The sequence below is a fragment of the Sorex fumeus genome, unplaced genomic scaffold (genome assembly GCF_029834395.1).
Source record: "Sorex fumeus unplaced genomic scaffold, SorFum_2.1 ptg000039l, whole genome shotgun sequence".
In the NCBI taxonomy this organism is placed as follows: Eukaryota; Metazoa; Chordata; class Mammalia; order Eulipotyphla; family Soricidae; genus Sorex; species Sorex fumeus.
The window spans coordinates 6,664,300-6,689,076 of NW_026606096.1; the positions used below are offsets into that span (position 1 = coordinate 6,664,300).

At 49.4% G+C, this 24,777-nt stretch overlaps 1 protein-coding gene across 1 annotated transcript in view; it reads left to right on the top strand.

The window, feature by feature from the left end:
* The first annotated feature begins 19,236 nt into the window (after nt 1-19,236).
* PPP3CC (protein phosphatase 3 catalytic subunit gamma) overlaps nt 19,237-24,777 on the top strand; it is a 99,820-nt gene continuing 94,279 nt past the window's right edge. The window contains exon 1 of the mRNA XM_056119110.1: nt 19,237-19,529. Coding sequence (XP_055975085.1) covers nt 19,481-19,529 — 49 coding nt within the window. The 5' untranslated portion in view covers nt 19,237-19,480. The remainder of the gene's footprint in view (nt 19,530-24,777) is intronic.

Sequence of the window (24,777 nt, forward strand, 5' to 3'; positions counted from 1 at the left end):
CAAAGAAAAAAAATTTTTTTTTTAATTTCAACTTTAGGCCCAAAAAAAAACAGCACAGAGACTCAAGCCTGCGGTCACAAGTCCCAGTCTCTGGTGCCCTGGGCAGGGCCCTGGTGCTGGGAGCCGTTTCTAGTCGCATTGCTGCCAGGTGCGTGTGTGGGCACTTTAGAGGATCGACGTGCCCTAGCCTGGAGTCACAGCACAGACATCGTGTGCTTCAGCCATGGTGTGACCCCAGCAAACAGCCTCAGGGAGCACCGTGGCCCCTCGTGCAGCCCCCAGAGCTCGGACTGTCACGTGTGAGCACTGGCTGGAGAACTCAGGAGGGAGAGGGTAGGCTGCCCAGAGGAGGCTTAACTTTGGTCCCTAATGCCACAGGTCCCCTGAGCACCCCTGGCTGTGGCCCTAAAACCAAATATAAATTCCATTTTTTTTAATGTAAGCAAACATGTGCAACCCCCTGATGTAATTATGCAGGAAAGGGGAGGAAGAAAAGTCTGAAATACTAAAACTGAGGGGCTGGAGCAATAGTACAGCGAGTGGGTGGTTTGGTCTTGCACGCGGCCGATCCAGGATCAATTCTCTGGCACCTCATAGGGTTCCCTGAGCCAGCCAGTAGTAATTCCTGAGTGCAGAGCAAGGAATAATCCCTAGGTATTGCCACAGATGCCCCCCCACCCACCCAAAAATAAAGCATTTGAAACATATTTTCCATTTCTTTGTAAGGGATTTCTGAGTGGTAAGGGAACACCCATAGGTGCTGGGGAGGGGTTTACTCTTCGCTTGGTGTTTGGGGGATCATGTAGTGATGGAGATTAAGCCTAGGGCCTCGACATGCAAAACACATGTTCCAACCCTTTGAGCCATCTCCCCAGCCCCGGTAATATTCCTTTATTTCCAGGGTCTCTTCTGACAGTGCTCAGAGGTTACTCCAAGCTCAGTGCTCAGGGGGATTGTGCAGTGCTGTGGATTACCCCTGTAGTGCTCTTGTGTGGTGTATTTGTGTCACACCCTGGCTGTGCTCTGGGATGACTCCTGATGGTTCACGACCAGGGAGGGGCGGGCATTTGCAGCATCGGGAGTTGGGTCTGGGTCGGTCATATGGAAGACCACGCATGGGAAGCCTTCCACTCTGTACTGTCTCCAGCCCAGTTCTCCTTCGGGTTTGCTTTGCTCTGGCCTTTCACGGAGGTGCAAGGGAGTGACCTGCAGCCTCAGACCTGTACAGGCCAGGCTGCATTTTTGGTGAGGGTGAAGGAGTGAATGCCCCCCCTTTTTTTTCAATTTTTATATATTTTATTTTCATAACGTAGTTCACAATAGTTCATGATACAGTCATGGTCACGGCCCTCCCGTTGTTCATCGATTTGCTCAGGCGGGCCCACTAACGTCTCCATTGTGACAATTGTTACTGTGTTTGGCATATTGAATACGTCACAGGTAGCTTGCCAGGCTCTGCCGTGCGGGCGAGACACTCGGTAGCTTGCCGGGCTCTCCGAGAGGGGCGGAGGAATCGAACTCGGGTCGGCCATGTTGGCCGCATGTAAGGCAAACGCCCTACCCGCTGTGCTTCAGTTCATGATACACAATATTCAAACACCAATCCCACCACAATAAGACGGAAGTGTGTGAAAGTTGTATTTCATTCTGGAGCCAATTAAGCCCCTTATGTAGGAGAATACAAGTGTGTTAAGACCAAACAAGTGTGTGCTACTTTTGGTATGTTAGTGGGCTAGAGTATAAGAGGTTGCTTGGCTGCAAATGCGACTGCGCACTCCAGGAAATTCTGTGTTGTTCTCTTCCAGGAGATTTAGTTTAAAGTCTCTTGGGAACTGGAGCTATAGCACAGCAGGTAGGGCATTTGCCTAGCACATGCCCAATCTGGGTTCAATTCCCAGCATCCCATAGCACATCCCATCCCTGAGCACGACCAGGAGTGGTTCCTGAGTGCATGAGCCAGGAGTAAACCCCGTGGATTACCGGTTGTGACCCAAAAAGCAAAATAAAATAAAGTCTCTGGATCTTGGCCGTTGATGAGATTACATGGCACCGGGGGGCAGTTTGTGGGTGTGACTGCCAAGCTACTGGAAAACTGGGGAGTTGGGGGGAGGAGGCCCAGCCCCGATCCGAGTGAGCTTGGAGATCTCAGTCAAGGGTCTCACATACCTGGGTTTTCCTGCCAATTCCCTTTTGGGTGAAGCTTGTCCGAGCATGTGGAGAGTGGCCTTGAACATGGTTGTGGTTAGGTTCTGGAGGTTTTCGGCTGCCGGGGTTCTGCTTGGGGCGGGGAGAGAAACCCAACCCGCCCCCCTCCGAGGGGTCAGGACATTCTGCCTGGATGCCCTTCTATGCTGCATATTCCCACACATCTTTCTTTACCATTCAGTGGCGCTGAGGTCTGATTTGAGCAACACCCACTCAAGGAATAATAGACACCAAATATGAAAGCAGGGTTTTTGATCTATGTGAAAAGATGTTCCTCTATTTTGAAGACCTTGGTGCTCTGTGGTTTGATGGTGTTTCTCAAGCAGTGGCCACGTGATCCCCCAGATTTTCCAAGGATGAAACTGAGTAAACGGGCCATGGCACAGGACCAGGAGGCCCACTGGTAGGATGGGGTGGCCAGGTTGGAAAAAGGCTGATAAACACGGATGGAGTCAGAGCCTCCATGTCTGAAGAAAGCGGTTTTGAGGCCCAGCAGAAATGGATTTCTGTACTTGCTCTAGAATAAACTGTATTCCTTTCCATTCATGAAAGATGGTTCTTTTAAAAAAAAAAAAAAAGCTTGGAAAAGATCCACAGGTTTTTATCAGCCTTCAGCTAAGTATGTTTAGAGCTTCTAACCAAGAAAACATTTTTCTTTCCAGCATTAGTAGGCCCTGCCAGATGTCTATTCTGAGCTCATTTTAAACAAAGGAAGGGAGTGAGCAGAGACGCTCATCCTGTGTGACAGCAATCGCTGACCCTGGCAGTAGTTCCGGATTCCAAGGTGGTGGCATCAGCTGTAATTACGGAATAATCCCAAGGTTTCCCAGTCTGGCCGAGAAGCAGCTCCCCTTCCCCAGACCCTGGCTGTCTTCTCTGTGCTTGCTTACAAATCTGTGGAACTTTACGATTGCTTAAGATTATACCTAAGGGGGCTGGAACGAAAGCACAGCAGGACAGCAGGTAGGGCGTTTGCCTTGCATGCGGCCGACCCCGGTTCGATTCCCAGCATCCCATATCCCAAGCACTGCCAGGAGTAATTCCTGAATGGATGAGCCACGAGTAACCCCTGTGCATAGCTGAGTGTGACCCAAAGAGCAAAAAAAAAAAAAAAAAAAAGATTATACCTAGGAGCTTGCCTTGCACATGCCTTGAGTTCAGTCCCCAGCATCCCCATATGGTCCTCTGAGCCCCACCAGGAGTGATTCCTGAGCACAGAGCCAGGAGTAAGCTCTAAGCACTGCTGGATGTGACTCAACGCCTGTCCCATCTCCCCCCCCCCCAAAAAAGAATAAACGGTCCAGTAGCTGACAGTACAGCAGGCACCTTGCATGCAAATGACCCAGATTCGATCCCCAGTACCATGAGCAAGTCCAGGAGTGCTCCCTGAGCACCACCAGGTCTGCTCCCCAGATAAATGAAATCAAATAAACCCAGGCAATAACTCATCTAAGTTTTCACAAATACATGTATACATATAACAAAGTGCTCAATAAACCCAGGCTAAGAAGGAGAGGGGCGCACACTCTCATGTGCAGAGAATAAAGAATCACAGTACGCGAGTAATAGGTTCAAAGGCAACAGAAGCTGAGAACAGGTCTGCAGAAGGAGCCTGTATCATGAGGGCAGGATGGACACTGGGGCTAGAGGAGGAGGGGAGAAGAGAAGCGGTCACCAGTTCTGAGTGGGGGACGCAGGACTAGAGGTGGAGGGTGTGGTGCGGGACCACCACCACCACCCCCCCCCCCCCGCCCATTTAGAGTACTGTAAATCTAAAATAAAAGTAAAAAGAAGGGAGTTGTATTGCTCTGGGGACCACACCCAGAAGTGCTCAGAGATTCCTCCTGGCTCGGCTCTCAGGGGTCACTCCTGGTGGACTTGAGGTACCTTATGGGATGCTGCATAACCCTCCAGCTCCTAGAGATTCATTTTAAAATAAGTGAAATTGGGGCTGGAGCAATAGCACAGCGGGTAAGGCATTTGGCCAACCCGGGTTCGATTTCCAGCATCCCATATGGTCCCCTGAGCACCGCCAGGGGTAATTCCTGAGTGCAGAGCCAGGAGTAATGCATCGCCGGGTGTGACCCAAAAAGAAAAAGGAGAGAAAAAAAAAAAAAAGAGTGAGTGAACCCAGACCAGGACCCTTAGGAGAAAGTGCGGGGCACTTAGTGGCCGCCAGGGGTCGCTGTCCCGGCAAAAGGCTGCTTCGGGCTGCGCTGGGCGGCGGGAGCTGAGCTGGTTGGGCTGGGGCGGCGGCGGGGGGTGGGGTGCGGAGTAGGGGCGTGCAGGGGTTGGTTACCTACATGCTGGAGTCCGGGTCGCCCTGGCAGCCCCCAAATAAAGAAGAGAAGTGCCACTGTGAAACTGGGCAGGGCCGGGCAGGTGTCCCTTGTCTACCCGCCCCCCCCCCCCCCCCATCCTACCTGTATCCTGTGACCCCCACGGAAGTGGCGAGTGTCCTGGGAGCGGTGTCTGCCGCGACAGTCACCACCGCGGGGCCTCCAGGCCAGGGCCAGCCCCCTGAGACTATCAAGAAGCCGAGGGGGCCACTGTCGGCTCCTAGTCCACGTCTCCCACCCAGGGTCGGGGTGGAGATGCCTGCTGGGAGGGCGGCCCAGCTGGAAGGGCTGGTGCCAAAACGCCACCAAACCTTGTTCTGGCTCATGGCCCCCAAATGGGGCGCTGCCGAGTGGCAGTCAGTGTGTCCCCAGCGCCCAGCCTGTCATTGGGTTGGAAACTGTGGATGCAGCATCAGTGGGGTACAGACCAGCCTGTCCATCGGGTGAACGGGTGAGCGAACTCACCCTTGGGCCTGTGAAGCCCTGCATTGCCCTTGAAGTGGTTAGCCTGTAAGGGAGTCAGCCAGTAAGAGGGTCAGCCTGTGAGGTGGTGAGCCCGTGAGGTGGTCATCCTGTTAGGGTGGTCTGTCTGTGAAATGGTCAGGCTGTGAGATGCTTGGGCTGTGAGATGGTTGGTCTGTGAACTGGTCAGCCTATGAGCTGGTTAATCTGTGAGGTGGTCAGCCCATGAGGTGGTCAGCTCTGATTTTGAGCTTGCCCTGGAGGGAGAAAAAAAATCTTGTCAACTGGAAAGGCTCCCACCCCCATGCAGTCCCCCTGGGTGTCCACAGTTCCCTGTGGGCCCTGCAGTCATCAGGTGAGGCCCTGGAGCCAGAGCAGCCTGTCCCAGCCCCCTGCAGAAGGGAGGGGGCTGGGGCAGCTGCTTCCACATGTGCGTGGGTTGTTGAGGACCTGAGGCTGGGGTAGAGCCTGGCCAAGGGCGCCCGCTACCACACTTTGGAGCTAAGCCCTACCGTCTGCCCAGGGCTAGGGCACAGCCGGGGCACTTTGATGCCCAGGAAGTTGGCAGTTCTGCAGGATGCAAGACGCCTTTCCATCTATCATGGAAATTCCTTCCAAAATACTAAGTGGTGGGTTTTCAGGGGGAAACAACTACATCAATGTAGGAGACTTTCCTTTTAAAAAAAAAAAAAAGAAAGAAAAAGGGGGCTGGAGCAATAGCACAGCGGGTAGGGTGTTTGCCTTGCACGTGGCCAACCCAGGTTCGATTCCCAGCATCCCATATGGTCACCTGAGCACTGCCAGGGGTGATTTCTGAGTACAGAGCCAGGAGTAACCCCTGTGCATAGCTGGGTGTGACCCAAAAATTAAAAAAAATTTAAAAAGAAAAAAAGGGGTTTAAGGCTGGAACAATAGCACAGTGGGCAGGGCGCTTGTCTTGCACGAGGCTGACTCAGTTCAATCCGCCACATCCCACAGGGTCCCTCTGGGAGTGACCTCTAAGCACAGAGCTGGGAGTAAGTCCCGAGCACTGCTTGTGTGTGACTCAAAACACCAAAAGTAAGTGAATGCATCATCAGGTCTTTGGGCTGGAGCGATGGTCTGAGGGCTGAAGTCCTGCTTGCTTGTGTGCTGGATGGAGCCACCCTGAGCATTGCCAGGAGCTGCCTTGGAGCCAGGGCCAGGAGCCCCTACACACCCCCAGGTGTGGCCCAATCCTTATGAAGAATCAGGACTTTGATCAGGTGCCAGGAAAGTCTGGAGACGCATCACTGGGGCTCAGGGCCGTCCAAACTGCGGTGCGTGTGGCTGACATGTGCCAGGTCCTGGAACTCGACCCCTCCCCACCACTGGGCTCCCTGAGCACCACTGAACATACAGGGGCGGAGCTTGGGGACCTCTGGGTGTGGCCCGGCTGTTGGGGGGGCACAGCAGAGTGTGGGGGTGTGGCCTCTGCTCTTTACAAAGTGTCTCTGATCTTCAGCAACAGCGACCCTGGGAACAGGGGTGGGCCTGCAGCACACTCCCTGTCATTTCAGGGGCTGGATTGGTAGTATAGTAGGTGGGTCATTTGCCTCGCACATGGCCAACCTGGGTTTGATCCCCAGCATCCCATATGGTCCCCTGAGCACGGCCAGGAGTAATTCCTGAGTGAAGAGCCAAGGAGTAGTCCGTGAGCATTGTCAGGTGTGACCCAAAAAAAAGAAGAAGGAGGAGGAGGAGGAGGAGGAGGAGGAGGAGGAGGAGGAGGAGAAGAAGGAGAAGGAGAAGGAGAAGGAGAAGAAGGAGAAGGAGAAGAAGGAGAAGAAGGAGAAGAAGAAGAAGAAGAAGAAGAAGAAGAAGAAGAAGAAGAAGAAGAAGAAGAAGAAGAAGAAGAAGAAGAAGAAGAAAGAAGAAGAAGAAGAGCACTGGCTTTGCATGCAGCTAAACCAGGTGCAATCCCAGCACTCCATTATGGTTTCATGAGCCTGCCAAGAGTGATCTTTGAGCACAGAGCCAGGAGTAAGTCCTCGAACCACTGGTGTGACCCCCAAACAAACAGATATATAGAAATGATCACCTCTATACCATCTCTCTCCAGACACAGAATGAGAGCCAGATGTGTGAGAAATGCTCTATCAAGCACAACCCCAGAAGCCAGAGAGGTAGGACAGCAGGGAGGGCACTTGTTTTACACATGGCAGATCCCCAGGATCACGTGTGATCCCCCAAGCTTAGCAGGAGTGATCCCTGAGAGCAGAGCCAGGAGTAAGCCCTGAGCACCACTAGGTGTAGGTCTCCTACTCCCCCAAATTTAATCTCTATGCCAAGGGTCAGGGAGAAATGATAGGGATTAAAACACTCCCTTGCACACAGCTCACCTCATTTCAATCCCTGACATGGCATATGGTCCTCCAAGCCCCTCTAGAAGTCATCTCTGAGCACAGAGCCAGGAGTAAGCCCTGAGCACTGCCAGATGTGGCCCCAAACCAACCAACCAATCACAACAACAAAAACTATGACAGTGCTGATTCATATTTTGTGGTCTAATATTTTTTTCTTTTTTTCTTTTTGGGTCTCACCCAGCGATGCTCAGGAATTACTCCTGGCAGTGCTGGGGGACCATATGGGATGCGGAGGATGGAACCTGGGTCGGCTGCGTGCAAGGCAAACGCCCTACCCGTTGTGCTATCGCTCCGTTGTGACCCGTTGTGGTCTAATTTCCTTTGAGAAACTGAATATATATTCCCCCCCCACACACACACCTGAAGCTAAGTACTTAATTTACTCAAAATCTTAATTTCATTTACAGTTGAGAGCAGGTTGGGAAGGGAGGGATTTGAAACTTCAAAACCACAGACAAAGGACCTTGAGAGATAGTACAATGTGTAAGATTCTTGCCTGCATGCAGCCTACCCACCACCCTCCACTGCAACGTATGCCCTGAGCCAAGCAGAACCAGGTGTGGCACAAAACCAAAATGAAACAAAAATACAGGTAAAGGGGCTGGAGCCATAGTACAGCAGGTAAGGCATCTGCCTTGCATGTGGCAGACCTGGGTTCAATTCCCGGCATCCCATATGGTTCCCTGAGCACCGCCAGGAGTAATTCCTGAGTGCAGAGCCAGAAATAAACCCTGTATAAGTCAGGGTTTGACCCAAAAAGACTGTATATTTGTATATATATGTATATATACACACACACAAATATATATACATATATACATGCATATACATATATTATACATATATACATACATATATATTTGTGTGTGTGTGTGTGTGTGTGTGTGTACAGAGGCCAGGGAGATGGCTAAAGGCTGAAGTGCATGCTGGGACCATTGGTGCCACTTGGTCCTTCAGCTCCCGAGCGTTGCTAGTTGTTTTCCCCCAAAACCAACAACACAAAGAGCTCCTGCTGCAGGTAAGAGTAAAATTACATTCATTCTTTCAGAAAATGCCAGGGTCAGTGGAAGGCTGAGTGAAGACAGAGACAAGGGCTAAGGGACACTCAGGGACAGCAGCCTGTTGTGTTCTAAAGCCTATGACAGAAATAAAGGGCAAAGGGAAAGAGGGAGGGAGGGAAAGAGGAAGGAAGGAGGGAAGGAAGGGAGGGAGGGATGAAGGAAGGGAGGGAGGGAGGGAAAGAGGAAGGGAGGAGGGAAGGAAGGGAGGGAGGGAGGAAGGAAGGAAGGAAGGAAGGAAGGAAGGAAGGAAGGAGAAGGGGGAGGGAGGGAGGAAGGGAGGGAGGGAGGGAGGGAAGGAAGGAAGGAGGGAGGGAGGGAAGAAAGAAAGGAAGGAAAAATGGAAGGAAGGAAGGAAGGAAGGAAGGAAGGAAGGAAGGAAGGAAGGGGAAGGGAGGGAGGGAAGGAAGGAGGGAGGGAGGGAAGAAAGAAAGGAAGGAAAAATGGAAGGAAGGAAGGAAGGAAGGAAGGAAGGAAGGAAGGAAGGAAGGAAGAAGGAAGGAAGGAAGGGGAAGGGAGGGAGGGAGGGAATGAAGAAAGTTAGTTAATGGTTTCATACAAATGGAACTGGAATCCAGGTGACTTTCATTCAGCACTGGAAATTAGGATCTCCTATTTTTCTGTTGAATTAAAGGTATTCATAGTGATCTCCCAGAAGAATTGGCCATTAATTAAGATTAATGAAATGTTTTGGGAGTTCCATAAGGAAATAGAACAAGTCTCATAAGTCCTACAAGACGAAAACCTAGATTTGAATTAATTAATAGAAGTCCCAATTAAATAGGAACCCTGAGCACTCTGCAACTAGTTGACTTTATTGAATAAGTTATTGCTAAATTAAAGATTTCCTTAGAGAGAGCACATGCTTTGCATGTGTGGATTCAACCCTAGCATCCCTACTCCCACCCCCCCCCCAATTTTCTTCTTTCTTCTAGCTATTGTATGTGCTTGCTGTCTGCTAGGAAAATGGGGTCTAGACCATCCATGGTACATTCTAGATATTTTCACGTATCATTAGTTCTTACTAAAGAAAACCCTCGGCTTGCCCCTCAAGCCTGTGTCCTCCAATGAACAGGCCTCTCACCGGCTGGGCTCTTTTCTTGCTCGCCTTTCAAGCTCGTGCTCTCTCTTGAACACACATTCCTTCTCACCCCACCCCACCCCGGTATTTCTAAGTTTTAGTCAATAAAAACTGTCTTGCTTTTCCTTTGGTGGGTGGGGGCGGACACACCTGGCGGTACTCAGGGATTAATCCTGACTCTGCACTCAGACATCACTCCTGGTGGTGCTCAGGGGATCATATGGGATGCCTGATTGAACCCAGGTTGGCCATGTGCAAAGCAAGTGTGTGTTATGTGTGTTATGTGTGGATTCAACCCTGCTATGTTTGGATTCAACCCTAGCCAAAGAGATAGCTCAGAGGTTAGGTGGTCCCCAAACAAACAAATGAAACTATGTTGCTTCGCAAAGCAAACTAACAAATAAAACTTCATGATATCAAATAGATTTTAAATCTAAAATATGATGATTTGGAGATAAAGAGATAGTACAGATGGTAGGGCTCTTGCCTTTGCCCATATCCCAGCACCTTATATGACCCCCTGAGCTCACCAAGAGTGATCCCTGAGTGCAGAGCCAGGAGTGAACCCTGAGCATCTCCAGGTATGCCCTTCCAAAATTAATTTTTAAAAAATGTAATGATTTTGGGGGCTGGAGTGATAGCACAGCGGGTAGGGCGTTTGCCTTGCACGCAGCCGACCCGGGTTTGATTCCCAGCATCCCAGATGGTCCCCCGAGCTCCGCCAGGATTAATTCCTGAGTGCAGAGCCAAGAGTAACCCCTGAGCATTGATGGGTGTGACCCAAAAAGCAAAAAAAAAAAATAATGATTTTTATAACTGCATAGTTCTATCTATATCGCGATTGTGTAAACCATTATCCTATGTAAGTGAAATCATATACTATATACTACTATGTGTCTTGCTTCTTTTTTTTTTGTTCCTTTTGGTTTTTGGGGTCACACTCAGTAATGCTCAGGGATTACTCCTGGCTCTGCAGTCAGGAATCACTCCTGGCAGTGGTCAGGCAAGGATATGGAATGCCAGGGATTGAACCCGGGCTGGGCATATGTGAAACAAGCACCTTGCCTGCTGCATTATCTCTTCAGCCCAGACTTGTTACTTTTACTGAACATTTCTTGAGGGGAATACCCAGTATTGCTTATGGTCATGTCCAACTCTGTGCTCAGGGACCATTTCTGGCTCTATGATCACTTGGTTCTGTGCTCAAAGGCCACACTTGGCAGTGCTCGGGGGAGCAGGGATTTGAACCATTGTTAAAGTCATAGCTACATGTAAGGCAAGTGCCTTAACCTCTGAGCTATCTCTTTGGCCCTCAACATATTTTTTTTTAAAAATTTGGGGGGCTAGGGCAATAATATAGTGGGTGCTTGTCAAATATGCAGTAGATCCAGATTTGATCCCTGGCTTGGCATATGTTCCCTCTGAGCCCACTAGAAATGATCTCTGAGCACAGACCCAGGAGTAAGTCCTGAGCACATCCAGGTGCCCTGCCCCAGACAAAAGGAAAGAAAAGAAAATTCGTGATTGTTTCTCCAAATAGTTTTAGCCTTTAATTTCCCCCCTAGATAACGCAGGAGAGCTCAGCTTGCCCAGTCCTTTCCAGCAGGGGGGACTGAAAATTTAATTTGAATTTTCCTGGCAGGGTGCTGCAGTGGTATTCAGTATGATTAATTCGTATTCTCCTGGTGACGAGTGATGTTGTCTTGTGACTGGAAATCTATCACGTCCCTGCTACCGACCTACGTTATCTTCCCTGATACTGCCAAATCGCCTTCCAGAAAAGTTGTACTAATGTATAATTCAATATCCCCTTTAAAAAAAAAACACCTCAACTTCGTGTTTCAGTGGGGTGACTTCCTCCAGGGGTAGGCCATCCCTTGGATTCTGACAACACTCACAGTTTGGCTGGATCTGGGGTGCTGGCCCCTTTCTCAACTCTGATTTCCTCAGTCTGCCAGTAGGAATCCCTTTGTTGTTCTTTGCTTGGTGCATCTCTTGCCCAGCTTGAAATCGGTTTCCCGGTGCGCAATAAGCACCTTCACTTTTCAGATCTCTGAGCTCCCCCTGGCTCCAAAGACTCTGCTTACTGTCAGAGAGATGCGGCCTTGGGCCCCAGCTTTCCAAGCACATCTGCTGTCCAACAGGCTCCCAGACTCTGAGAAGGAAGGAAAACCTCTGTCACAGTCTGGAGAGACAGTACAGTACAGTACTGTACAGACAAGCCCTTGCGTTGCATGAGGCTGACCTAGGATGATACCAGGCACCATATATGATCCCCAGAGCACTACCACGAGTGATCCTTGAGCACAGAATCAAGAGGAAGCTATGAGAACTGCCAGGTGTGACCACAAAACAAATCTAAAACAAAAAAAATCCAAAACCCAAAACCCTGTTTCCAATTTGCTATGTAAAAAAATAGCATCTTTTATTTCTTTTCTGTGGTTCTGGGATGGATCCCAGGCCTTACATACACACTGCATGTTCTCTACCACGGAACCACATGCAGCCAACTTTGATCCCCAGCATCCTATATGGTCCCCTGAGCACTGCCAGGAGTGATTCCTGAGTGTGAGTCAGGGGTAACTCCTGAGCATTGCCAGATGTGACCCCAAAACCAATAAATAAGAAATGTTTATTTTTTATGCTTATTTTTGTGGATGGCCTTTGCCATTTTTGTAGAGTCCTAATATTAAAACTTCTTCATCAAGACCCTGAACAATCTGTTTGAAGCAATGTTCCTGGAGCGAGCAGATGCCATTGGGCTACATTAGCTTGCGACAGGGACGAATGGAGACGTTTATGGCTCCCACTCGAGCAAATAGATGAGTAATGGATGTCAAGTGATCAAGTGGTCTAATATTAGAAGATTTTTACCCTGATTTTTGAAGTGCACATATATTTCTGCTTTTGATTCTTTTAATTTTGTTTTGTTTTATTTTTGGTGCTAAGGATTGTGCATCCTAAATACACATTTAACCACTGCCCCCTGCCCCTGAATCCCTGCATTCATCTTTTTTAAACAGTCAAATGTAGCAATCTTGTGTGGGTTCTTTTTATTACTTTTGTGCTCTTAAAGTCCTTATGTGAATTCCTTGAGTTGGTGTTGCTTTGACAAGTGCATCTCTGGAGAGAGGGCACACCCACATCTTTTAGCCTGAGAATTACTAGTTACCCAAGTAAGAGAATCTCTTTGTTTTCTCCTAGATTGTTTTCTTCTTTGGGGGGAGGAGAGAGCTGAGTTCAGGGATCACTACTGGTGAGGCTTGGGGGACCTTATGGGATGCTGGGGATCAAACCTGGGTCCGTTGTGTACAAGACATGCTCCCTTCTCACTGTGCTCTCTCTCTGGCCTGTTTTTTTAAATTTTTCTTTTTAATTGCATATGATATGGTAATTTCAGGTATACACAAGACCCTGTAGTTGTATGTTTTTTTAAAGTTTTTTTTTAAACTATATATAATTCTTTAATCCTATTTGCTTTGGGGCCAGAGAGATGGTACAGTGGGTAAGATGAACAGCCAACCCTGGTTAGAACACCAGAGTCAGGAGTTTTGAAAGGAGCCTAGTATGGCCCCCAAACAAACAAACAAACAAACAAATAAATAAGTTCAGTTCATCTTGATGCTATGAATGTCTCCAGCTTGAGAACCCAATAGTTGCTTAATTTTTCAACTATTATTATTGGGTAATCTGTTGCTTCACATTGATTGCAATATTTTTTCTCTCTCCCACTCACTCTTCTTTTGTTTTTGTTTTTGGGCCATGCCTGACGATGCTCAGGGCTTACTCCTGGCTCTGCACTCAGGAATTGCTCCTGGTGGTGTTCTGCAGTAAGGGATGTAGGATAGGCCAAGTGTAAGGCAAATGCCCTACCTGATTGCTATTACTTGGATCCCTGATTACAATGTTTTCCTAAATATTCTATTTTTCAGTATTCTATATAATGTTTCTTCTGACAAATTTTAGCATCTATCATGCGTCAGGAACTAATTTATTTCTGACCTTTAGAGGTTTATTCTGTTTGAAAAAAAATACTTTTTCTTTTTTTTGGTGGGGGTGGGAGGAAGTATGGTCACACCTGGTGGTACTCAGGGCTCACTCCTGGCTCTGCTTAAGGATATGTGGTATCAGGGATTGTACCAGGGTCAGTTGTGTGCAAGGCAAGGACCGTATCTACTATACCATCACTCTGACCATAATACTTTTTTTAAAAAAAATCTCGTTTTTGTTTTTGCTTTTTGGGTCACACCTGGTGATACTCAGAGGTTACTTCTGCCTCTGCTCTCAGGGGACATGGGATGCTGGGGATCGTACTCAGGTTGGCCTCATGCAAAGCAAATGCCCTCCCCACTGTACTATCGCTCTGGCCTATCTGACCAAAGTACTTCTTAATACATTTTTCCCCTTTTGACCTTTGGCTCACATCTATCAGTACTCAGGGCTTACACTTAAATGAAATACTTTCTTGAGATAACGGAATTCTCCTATATGGAAGCTCGAAATCAATTCTCAAGAAAATGGAACCCAATTCTACTCACCTCCTAAGGTGCACTACTGGGGTTCTGTGAATGACCTTAGGTCAGAACTCTAAAGCATAATTTAGGGTCTGACTTGAGTGTGTATTCCCAGATATTCTCCTGATATATGAGAATATACTAAAGGAGACCTAGGTCTTCTAACCAATTAGCTGAGAACTGTCCAACAAATCTTTCTGCTTCATGTGAAAACTGCTTCTCTCTTGGCTGCCATACTGAGATTTCTAGATGAAAATGAAGTCCTGGGGACCGGAGCTATAGGACAACAGGTAGGGTGCTTTCCTTGCACATGGCTAACCCAGATTTGATTCCCAGCATCCAATATGGTTCACCAAGCTTCTGAGTGCAGAGCCAGGAGTAACTCCTGAGCACTGCCAGGTGTGACTTGAAAGCCGAGAGAGAGAGAGAGAGAGAGAGAGAGAGAGAGAGAGAGAGAGAGAGAGAGAGAGAACACAAGTGCCTGTTGACTCAGTGGTTGAATTCCTACACTGTAATCATGGGTCCAAGAGTTTGATTCACTCCATTTTTCAGTACTCTTGGGACCACATGAAGAATCTGACCTCGGATGCACCTAAACCAAATGTGTGAGCACCACAGCTAAAAGCGTGCGAGTCCCAGCGGGCCTGTGTGTGAGCACCAGGCCAACTGTGCAGGACAATCCCCACAACGAGTAGGACCTTGCCCACAGTGTGAACAGAGTCATACAGCAGGGCACTAGGGAGTGAATTAATTTTCTCTGAGCCAAAGGGAACATTCCAGCAGGGGAAACTGGACCACAGGGTGGGTCCCAAGCAGATGGTCCTGTGGCAGGGTTTTCTAGAGCTCTGGTCCCAAAAGCCCAGCTGTGATGTGCGTCTCAGTGCCATTAGGGCAAACTCGGGAGAAGAGGCTGGACAAGTCTGGTTTGGTTGCTCAGGCCATAGGAGAGGAAAACCAGAGTTTAAGAATCTTTGTTAGATTTTTCTGCACACAAAGGGCAGAACAAACTCCCCTATGCCCTGACCCTCACCCTTGGGGCGCCTCCTGGCCATCCTGCTGCTGAGGCTTGGCAGGAGACGCTCCTCCCTGGGAAAGGACTCGCACGTACTCAACAAATGGTAAGAGGAGACAAAAAATGGACAATAACACTAATAACCCCAGACATTGCGACAATGAGGGGAAGGGGGGAAATTAAAACAACAACAACAACAACAACAGCAAAACTAGAGAGTAAGGTGCTGAATGCAGCCGATGCTGGGCCAACAAAAACAAAACAAAACTAAACTAAACAAATAACTTGTTTTAAAAGAAGAGCTTAAAATGCTCACAAAGGGGCTGGAGCAATATCACAGCGGGTAGGGCGTTTGCCTTGCACGCGGCCAACCCAGGTTCGATTCCCAGCATCCCATATGGTCCCCTGAGCACTGCCAGTGGTGATTCCTGAGTACAGAGCCAGGAGTAACCCCTGTGCGTCGCCAGGTGTGACCCAAAAAGCAAATAAATAAATAAATAAATAAAATGCTCACAAAAGTGAACATGTGAATGGCTATCTGATGAGTGAATGAACAGGCATCAGATGATGGGGAAGGGTCATGGCGGCAGAATTCTGTCAGAGGGCGTTCTGCCCATCAGCCATGACAGACCCTGGGACTTGGGAGCCAGGTGCCAACACAACCAGCCTAAGCAAGCCGACCATCTCCCCGCCCCATCCTTTAACACTCCCCTGTGGGGTCAGCAGGCCTGTGCAAGGCCCCTGAGACCGGTGTGGCCCTGAGCATCCCCAAGCCTGGCAGCAAGTTTCCTGCCCCAGATCAGAGCATCCCCCAGGACTCCCCTATTCCACCAGGTGTGGAAGATAAAACAGGAGCCGGAGAGATAGTCAAGGGTGCCCTGCATGCAGCTGATCCCTGTGGGATCCCTGAGCACTTCCAGGGACTGGGGGCTGGGAGAACATGAGGCCCTAAAAAGCACCAAACTCCTGCCACAGAGGCAGGGTGGGATGGGGGCGGATGGGGAGTGGGAGGGATACTGGGATCAGTTGTGGTGGAGAATGGGCACTGGTGGAGGGATGAGGGGATGAGTAATCGATCATTGTATAAATGAAACCCAAGCACAAAAATTTGTAAGTCTACAACTGTACCTCATGGTGTTTCACTAATAAAAATAAAAAAAAAAGCGCCAAACACTACCAGGGTGCTGGGGGGGGGCGGGGGAGATGGAATGGGGGGGAGGGTGTGCGAATTTCCAGTGCCCCGAATCTGATTCTCTGGCACTCTCACTGACTTGCCATCCAGTTAGCCAAGAATCATTGTGAGGGCCTGAATTTCCTGAGTACCATTTGGGAGACAAACAGAAAGGGAGCCAGAGAGCTAGGACAGTACGGAAGGTGCTTGCCCTGCACCCAGCTAGCCCTGGTTTAACCTCAGCATTACATAAGGTCCCCCAGTACAACCAGGACTGATCCTGGAGCACAGAGCCAGGAATAAGCCTCAAGCACTGCCTGGTGTGGCCCCAAAACAAAAACAACCAAGACCCAACAAAACCCCAAACAAGCAGAAACCACAAAAGCCCCAACAGAGCAAACTTTCCCTGTGCCCTGACCCTCTCAGCCAGGCACCTGATCCTGACCCCTATTCTCAAACAAAAAGCTTCCAGTTGGGGCAGGAGCGATATTACAGCGGGGAGGACCTTGCCTTGCATGTGGCCAGCCAGGGTTTAATTCCCAGCATCTCATATGGTCCCTCCCCATATTGTAATTCCTGAATACAGAGCCAGGACTAACCTCTGAGCATTTCCAGGTGTGGTCTGCAAACAAAACCCCCCCCCAAATCTTCCAATTATGTTATTACCTGATTATTTCTTAGCAGAAGAATGATGAAATGCTTATCTCTCTGATGTGTTTGTGGTTACACATATCATAAATTAGCATACTAATTAATAGAATAAATAATACAGCACAATCTTAGGTTGATATGTTTAACCTAAATGAATCATGAATTAGAAAGGTAGTTGTTCTATCCTGTCCAATAAAGTGGCCACTAGGCCATGAGGCACATGTGGTTAATGAGTTCTTGTAATGTGGCTGGTGCACTTGAGGAACTGGATAATTTTTTTGGTTTTGTTTTGTTTTTCTGTGCCACACCCAGCAGTGCTCAGGGCTTACAACGGGCTCTGTGAACAGGGATCACTCCAGGTGGGGCTTGGTGGACAATATGGGGTAAGTAGCACACATAACTTTTTTTTTAATGTAGCACACACCAGCAGTGATGGTGTAGACTGTATTAGGGATCAAACTTAGTACCCTGCAGATACTAAGTATACGAGCTATAATCCTCTTGTGGCAGTTCTTTTGGGGGCATTAGTTACTGTTGACCAGTTTGCCTATAATTTACCCTCCCTACCCGATAGATAGCACAGTGGTAGGGCATTTGCCTTGCGCGCAGCCGACCCGGCTGAGCTGGGTTCGATTCGTCTGCCCCTCTCGGAGAGCCTGGCAAGCTACTGAGAGTATCTTGCCCACACGGCAAAACCTGGCAAACTACCCAGGACGTATTCAATGTGCCAAATACAGTAACAAGTCTCAGGATGGAGACTTTACTAGGCCAGCTGGAGCAAATCGATGAACAAAGGGAGGACAGTGACAGTGACAGTGATCCCCTTCTTGGGTCTTAGTTTCAACATTTCACTGTCAGTTGCTTTCCTTGGGGCATCAAAGCTGCTTGTTCTGGAAGAAAGTGGTAACATTGTTTGTTGTCTAGGTTTACACATATTTGAGGAGAGAAAGGGACCCCTCCCCTCCCCTCTGTTGCTTAACCCTGTCTGGGGCAGAGCAGTCGTTTCATTTGTCTTTGGTTTGGGGGCCACACCCTGCAGTGCTCTGGGGACCATACCGGGATGCTGGTGATGGAAACCGGGTCTAGGTAAATGCCCTACCCGCTGTACCATCGCTCCGGTCCAAGGACAGTCTCAGTTGTCTTGCGGGGTGGGGTACCCAGGGAGCTCCCGGGGCTGGTGTTCAGGCACTTGCTGCCCTGCTTGCTGCTGCTCACAGGCATCTGGTTTAGTGGTTGCATACAAGCTGGCTCGGCCCTGCTCCTGGCCAAGGCGCTCACAGTTCTCAATCCTGTGCTTGGGGCGGGTAGGGGGGTGCCCAGCCATGCGTGCAGTGCTCTGTCTGCCTGGCTCTGCCTCCCCCTACCCGCCCCCCCACCAGGGTCGGTGTGGAACCTAGAGCCAGAGTGTGAAGAGGCTCCCGACTCGGGGTATCATGTTCAGAAAATAAGCCAGAGTGAGAACAAATACTAGATGATCTCACTCGACTGTGGAATGGAGACAAAACGCGGGAACGCACAGCGTGGAACGAGCCTCTGGCCTTGGGTTACAGTTTCCCCGAGGGAGGCGCGGGGGGGTGGGGGGGATGAAGGGGGCAGAGGGTCGGTGGTGGAGGGTCGTGGCACTTTGAAGGTGGGCTGTTGTCACTTTGTAGACCCAAAGCTGCTCTAACCACAGGCCCTCCAGGTTCAAAACCAAACCCAGCCTGCAGACGGTGGGCACCCGGCTTCCAGCGGCGCTCGGGATGCTCTTTATTCCCAGAGGGGCCTGACCCAGTCCGGGGTCCGGGGGCGTGGGGGGCGGGGAGTTCGGGGGGGGGGGGTCTGGCGGGCCCGCGGGGAGCCCATCGCCCCCTGATTGCTGGGGTGGGGGGCCAGGAGGTGGCAGACGCCTAACCGTACTCGACCAAGAGCGGGTGCAGAGAATGGGGAGGACCATGCACTGGAACAGGGAGTGTGGTCACTCTGACCAGGCCTCCAGGATGCACGGAGGAGGGTGGGAGAGGCCTCCGCGGGGACACAGGGCGCTCGGCTAGGCGGCCCCGGGAGGCCCGAGGGCCGTAAGATGGCTGCGGCTGGCAGGGAAGGAGGAGGACACGAGGGCAACCCCGAGCTGGAGCAGAGCCGCGGCGGCTGGAGGCCCGGGCTGAGCCCGGCGGGGGCGCGGACACGGGCGGCAGCGGGAGCGCGCGGCCGGTCGGCAGCGGGAGCGCGCGGGTCGAGGAAGCGGGAGCGCGCGGGGCGGGAGCGGGAGGGGCAGCGGGAGCGCGCGGGCGGCGGAGGGAGCGGGAGCGCGCGGGCCCGGGCGGCAGCAGCTTGCGGGAGCGCGCGGGCCGGGCCGGCAGCGGCAGCGGCAGCGGCAGCGGGAGCGCGCGCGCCGCCGGGAAGTTGGGAGCGCGCGCGCACGCGAGTCCGGGCCGCGAGCAGCCGCGGCCACCGGCGTCGCCTCTTGAAGCCGCGGCGGCCGGCGCTCGGGCTCAGCGCGTTCGGAGCAGCGGCCGCTGGGCCCCTCATCGCGTGGGCGGGGGCCGAGCCCGCTGGTGCCGGGGGGCCGCGGCGCGGCGGGCGGACCGTCTCCGGCAGCCGGGACGAGGCCGAGGGGGACCATGTCCGGGAAACACTCCCGCCCCTCCACCATCGACCGCGTCATCAAAGGTGCCTTAGCGGAGCGGGCCTGCCCCCCTCGGAGCCGCGGGGAACGGCCCTCGGCCGGGTCACGGCTCGGGGCTGCGGGGGGAGCCGAGGAGCGGGAGGACGGGTCCATCGGGTGGGGGTTGTCTCGCGGGGTGCGGGAGAGCGAGGCGGGCATCCCCGCGGAACCCCGGCTTTCCCCCTTCCCCCCCTTGCACCGCCGGGGCTGGGCATTGCCAACTGGCCTGCCGCGGTCGGGGGCTGCCAGGTGGGCTGGGCACGCGTGCCGGGTCCCCCCCACCCCCTCCATCTGTTGCAAGGGAGCAATTCCGCTTTCGAGGTCTCTGATCCTGGAGGCCGGCAGGGGAGGGGGATGTGGCCGGGAGTTTGGCAGACTCTCCAGTGCAAGTCCGAGCTGCCCGCCGCACCCCACCTTTCGGTCAGACCCTTGCTCCCCTTCTTCCACCCCGCCTCCTGAGGACGCCTTCCAGTTCTGGCCCACTTTCCACCCCGTCACAGGTTCCGATTACTAAAAGGAACCGTGTAGTGCACGGAGCCCCGCGCTCCCGCCCCGCGGGTTGCAGGCAGGGCGCTGGGATGACAGCTCCCTGGGTGTGCGGTTGGTGCTTATTTTCTCGTGGGCGCGGAGACTTGGAGAGGGATGAGGTTCATTGATCCCGAGGGCCAGCGGCAGAGGCTTTAACCCTGCGTGAGGGGCTTTAACCCTGTCCTGCAGTTTCTGCCCTGAAACCAGCAACCCGTGTTAAAAACCTCAACCACCGATGCGTGCGCTCCTTTTATTCAGCCCTAAACTGAAGTACAGCCCTTCGGACTTGCAACCCTCGGGTTGCAAGGACTATTCTCTAAGAAGGAAATAGCGTTAGACCCGCTTGCCTGCCCGACTTTTGGATTGAAGGAAGGGGTTAGCTCGTAGTGAGGGAAACTGTTAGAATGCCTTTTCTTTTTTTCATTTTGCGAAGTGGAAGGAGAAAGGAAGCCAAGGTTGGTTGCCAGCATACTCTTTTTTTTTTTTTCAAAGCGGAAAAGCCTGTTCAGTGTTCAGCGAAGGGGGAGAATTATATTGTGTACCTTTTTTTTCCTAGTTAAAGCATTGAGCCTCATAAATGTTGATTTCTATACTACATAATAGATTTTTATGACTAATTACTCAGCATTTATCTGTGATGATTAGAGGTTTAAGTGAATTTTACATAATTGATAGTTATCCTCTTAACTGCAAGATTATTTGAGCATTTAATACCAGCTTTTGTAGTACTCGGTTTCACAGTATGTGACACAACCTCTTTTTGGCTAAATCAAGGTCATCATTATTAATTTCTCTCCTGTGCTGTTATCATGGCTGGTGCGTTCTGCTGTATAAGGGTGTTGGCAATTTCCTCTTGTACGAAAATGATTCTCCACTGCTAAGCGTCTTTAGTGCTTTTGTCTGCTTTTAGTTTATCTCCTTTAGTGCACTGTTCTCTATCTGATAGAATATGCCTTGACTGCCTGCTAATCTGCCCTGGCTAAGCAGAAGTAGGCAAGGAAATCAGATAAACAGGAACTGTGTGTCAAGTCATAATCAAGAGAATTCTAGGGAAACTTTAGGGGAAGTCCTCACACCATCGGAGACTTCAAATCCTGATTACTGTTCTAGCACCTCACATGCCATGTTATAAAGAAAAAATTCAAATGACCCCATCAGATTTTAAAATACGGAACAAAGTAAAATGAAACATGACTAAAATGCAGTGCCGGCTTAATGCTGGTCATGCTCCCAGTTAAGTGAGCACCACCCCCCTCCCCCTCCGCCCAGGTGCCTGCAGGACTCACATATGTGTCAGTGAAATAGAAATGACTGTATGTTGTCCACATTCAGGATCACCCTCATGTAAATGAGGCATCAAAGATTTCTTGCCTTAGGATGTGTCAATTTATTTTGCACATACAAACTTGAAAACAGAAGTTGACCATAGCAGTTTTCACTTCATGGGGACTTTTGTTGCTTTTTTCACGCTGGGATTTCTAGACTTTGAAATTGTGAGAGTTTCTTCTAAGAAAGTAAGGTGTCACGGATCTCTCACTGAGGTCCATGCATGGGGCATTAACTCCTGACTTGTGTTGTCTTGGCTGACCAGAATTGTCTGCATGTAATCACAGCCCACATCTTTTTCAGAGGTGAGACCACACCCTAGTTATTTTTGGTTCTGTCATTTCCTGTTAGCTTCAACATTTTTTGGTGTGTGCAGCTCTTGCAGAGGATTGAGTGGTGAGATGATTTGTATTTTAGCATCCGCACCAGTTTTTCTAGAATGAAGAACTGCCTGGTGACCAGAATACTCTTGCTTTCAGAACGTTCGTGTGACCTTGCCCTTTCTTTCTTCTTTTTCTCCTTTTTTTTTAACCTTGTCTTTTTACTATGCTCTTGTTTGTTTCAATAATCTCATCTATACAGTTGGGCTAATAATACCTTCTTGGACAAACCACCTGCGTTTTGCAAAATGTGAAAAAGACAAGGCAGAATTAGAAACATGATAGTAGTTTGATAATAGGTCACTTCTTACATAAGTAGCAGACACATCTTAACACTTGAAAAGCAGAATTAGGAAGGACATAAAATTATAATGTAAATCAGGGTGCTGTTTTCTGTCAGGAAAATTTTGGCAACATAAAGGATGTCTGAGCGGGATCCCAGATATAATGGTGGCAAGGGACAGATCCAGCTTAGATCTGCAGACTTCCTAAAGATCCTAAAATCCCATCAATGGGATTAAGTTTTTCTTTAAAACTATAGAAATACTTAGGAATTCACTCATGAAGTATTGATGGGAGCCATCTTCAGGCTGAGAGATGCTCAAGTATGCTGACGCACAGTTTCTGGGAGTGTCTAGAATAGAGGGTGTGGAATGGGGAATTCACCACCGGGAACTCAAATGAACCTTGGAGCCTGACCTTTCCCACCTTTAAAATTTCTTTAAAATTAAAAAAAAAATTTTTTTGGCTACACCTTGTAGTACTCAGAGTTTACTCCTGGCTCCACACTTGGGGATCACTCCTGATAGGCTGGGGGACCGTATGGGCTTCTAGGAATTGAGCCCTGGTTGTCTGTGTGCAAAGCAAGCATTCTCTCCACTGTACTATCTCTCCGACCCATAAATTTTCTTTTTTTGTTTGAGGGAAATTAATTATTTTCTTTGGCAATGATTTTTGTAAAGCGAGTTTATTCTGGGGAATTGGAGCAATAACACAAGTGGGAAGGGCATTTGCCGTGCATGTGGTCAACCAGGATTCTATCCTTGACATCCTTTATGCCCTCCTCCCTCCCCCCCCGCCCCCCCCCAGCACTACCTGGAGTGATTCCTGAGTGCAGAGTCCTGAATACCTCTGGGTGTGACACCCCTCGCCCCCCAAAAAAGTTTAGTTTGCTAGGCTGAATCCTTTCAGTAAAACAGGAAAGTTTAGTAGGAATTATGTGACAGATAGGGAGAATCAATTCATAGGCTGGATGGGACTTAAGGTCTGTCACACATGTCAGGGAGATGCTGCTCAGTCCCTCCACCTGCTGTGGAATCCAGGTGCTGTGGATACACACAGAAGGTGCTGTCAGTGTGGTATGGGAGTGTGCAACCAGTGTACGGCAGCCCACATTGTATGTTGCTGGTGTATGTAAGATTCCACACTGATTTCATATTGGAAATGGTGCGAGAGAATTTTAAAAGATTTTAACAAGGATAGTGTGGCTATTATTATTATTATTATTATTATTATTATTATTATTATTTGGGTCACACCCAGCAATGAACAGGGGTTACTCTTGGCTCATGCACTCAGGAATTACTCCTGGCCATGCTTAGGGGACCATATGGGACACTGGGAATCGAACCCAGGTCGGCCGCGTGCAAGGCAAATGCCCTACCCACTGTGCTATCACTCCAGCCACTGTGGTGGTTATTTTTGCAAGAGCCTTGAACTTTGTTTTAGGCTCTAGTATTTTGTCCTTTATTTATTTCCACAGCTTTTGTCCCTTCTTTCCCCTTTTCTTACTACAGGAAGGACTTACAAGGGGTTAATCTTTTTCTTTGAAATTATTAATTTAACTCCACTAATTATAAAATTTGAAGGAAAGAAAGGGACTTCACATTTCTCCCCTCCAGGAACAACTGCTCTTAATATTTATTATGTATTTCCAGCTGCTTATATATTTTGAATTCAAGGAAGACAGATACATATATTAAAGTTCTTGATGTGCAAATATTTTTCATGTTTTAACAAATATTTGAATTTTACATAAATACTTTAGTGACAGTTTTAGTAAGTATAAAATTAGTTTTTTTTTTTTTTTTTTTTTTTTTTTTTGCTTTTTGCGTCACACCCGGCATTGTACAGGGGGTTACTCCTGGTTCTGCACTCAGGAATTACTCCTGGCGGTGCTCAGGCAACCATATGGGCTGCTGGGAATTGAACCTGGGTCGGCCATGTGCAAGGCAAATGCCCTACCCGCCATGCTATAGCTCAGGGGTTACTCCTGGCTCATGCACTGAGGAATTACTCCTGGCGGTGCTTGGGGGGACAATATGGAATGCTGGGAATCAAACCTGTGACGGCCATGTTGGCTGCATGCAAGGCAAACGCCCTACCTGCTGTCCTATTGCTCCAGCCCCATAGTTTTTTTTTTTTAATGTAGGAGTTTTGCTATTTACTCAGCCATTGATTAGGCTGATAAAATGAGTTTTAAAGTATTAACATTCATATTTGGTTCTCTGTATTTTCAGTCATTCTATACAATAAAAATTTGGAAGAAGCATTTTAAAATATATGTTTCCAATGTGAACAGTGGTGCTTATCTGTTAAATTTGTCAACAATGTTCTGCTTAGTTTAACTATTGTAATTAACAAATTGCCAAACTATTGCTGGAAACCATTGCCATTTAAAAGTCAGACCTCTATGTGGAAATCTAAAACCTTGAAAAAGCATCTTATTTTTTAAAATTAAGGTCTGATTATATACTTGGTTTTGGGGCCACAACTAGCAGTGCTCAGGGGTTACTTCTGGCTCACACTCAGGAATCACTCCTGGCATTGCTTGGGGGACCATCTGGGGTACTGGGGATCGAACTGGAGATGGCTACATAGAAGGCAAATGCTCTACCCACTGTGCTATCACTCTGGCCCCTGAAAAGGCATTTTAATGAAGACATTTCAATTGCTTTTTTTTTTTTTTTTTGCTTTTTGGGTCACATCCGGCGATGCACAGGGGTTACTCCTGGCTTTG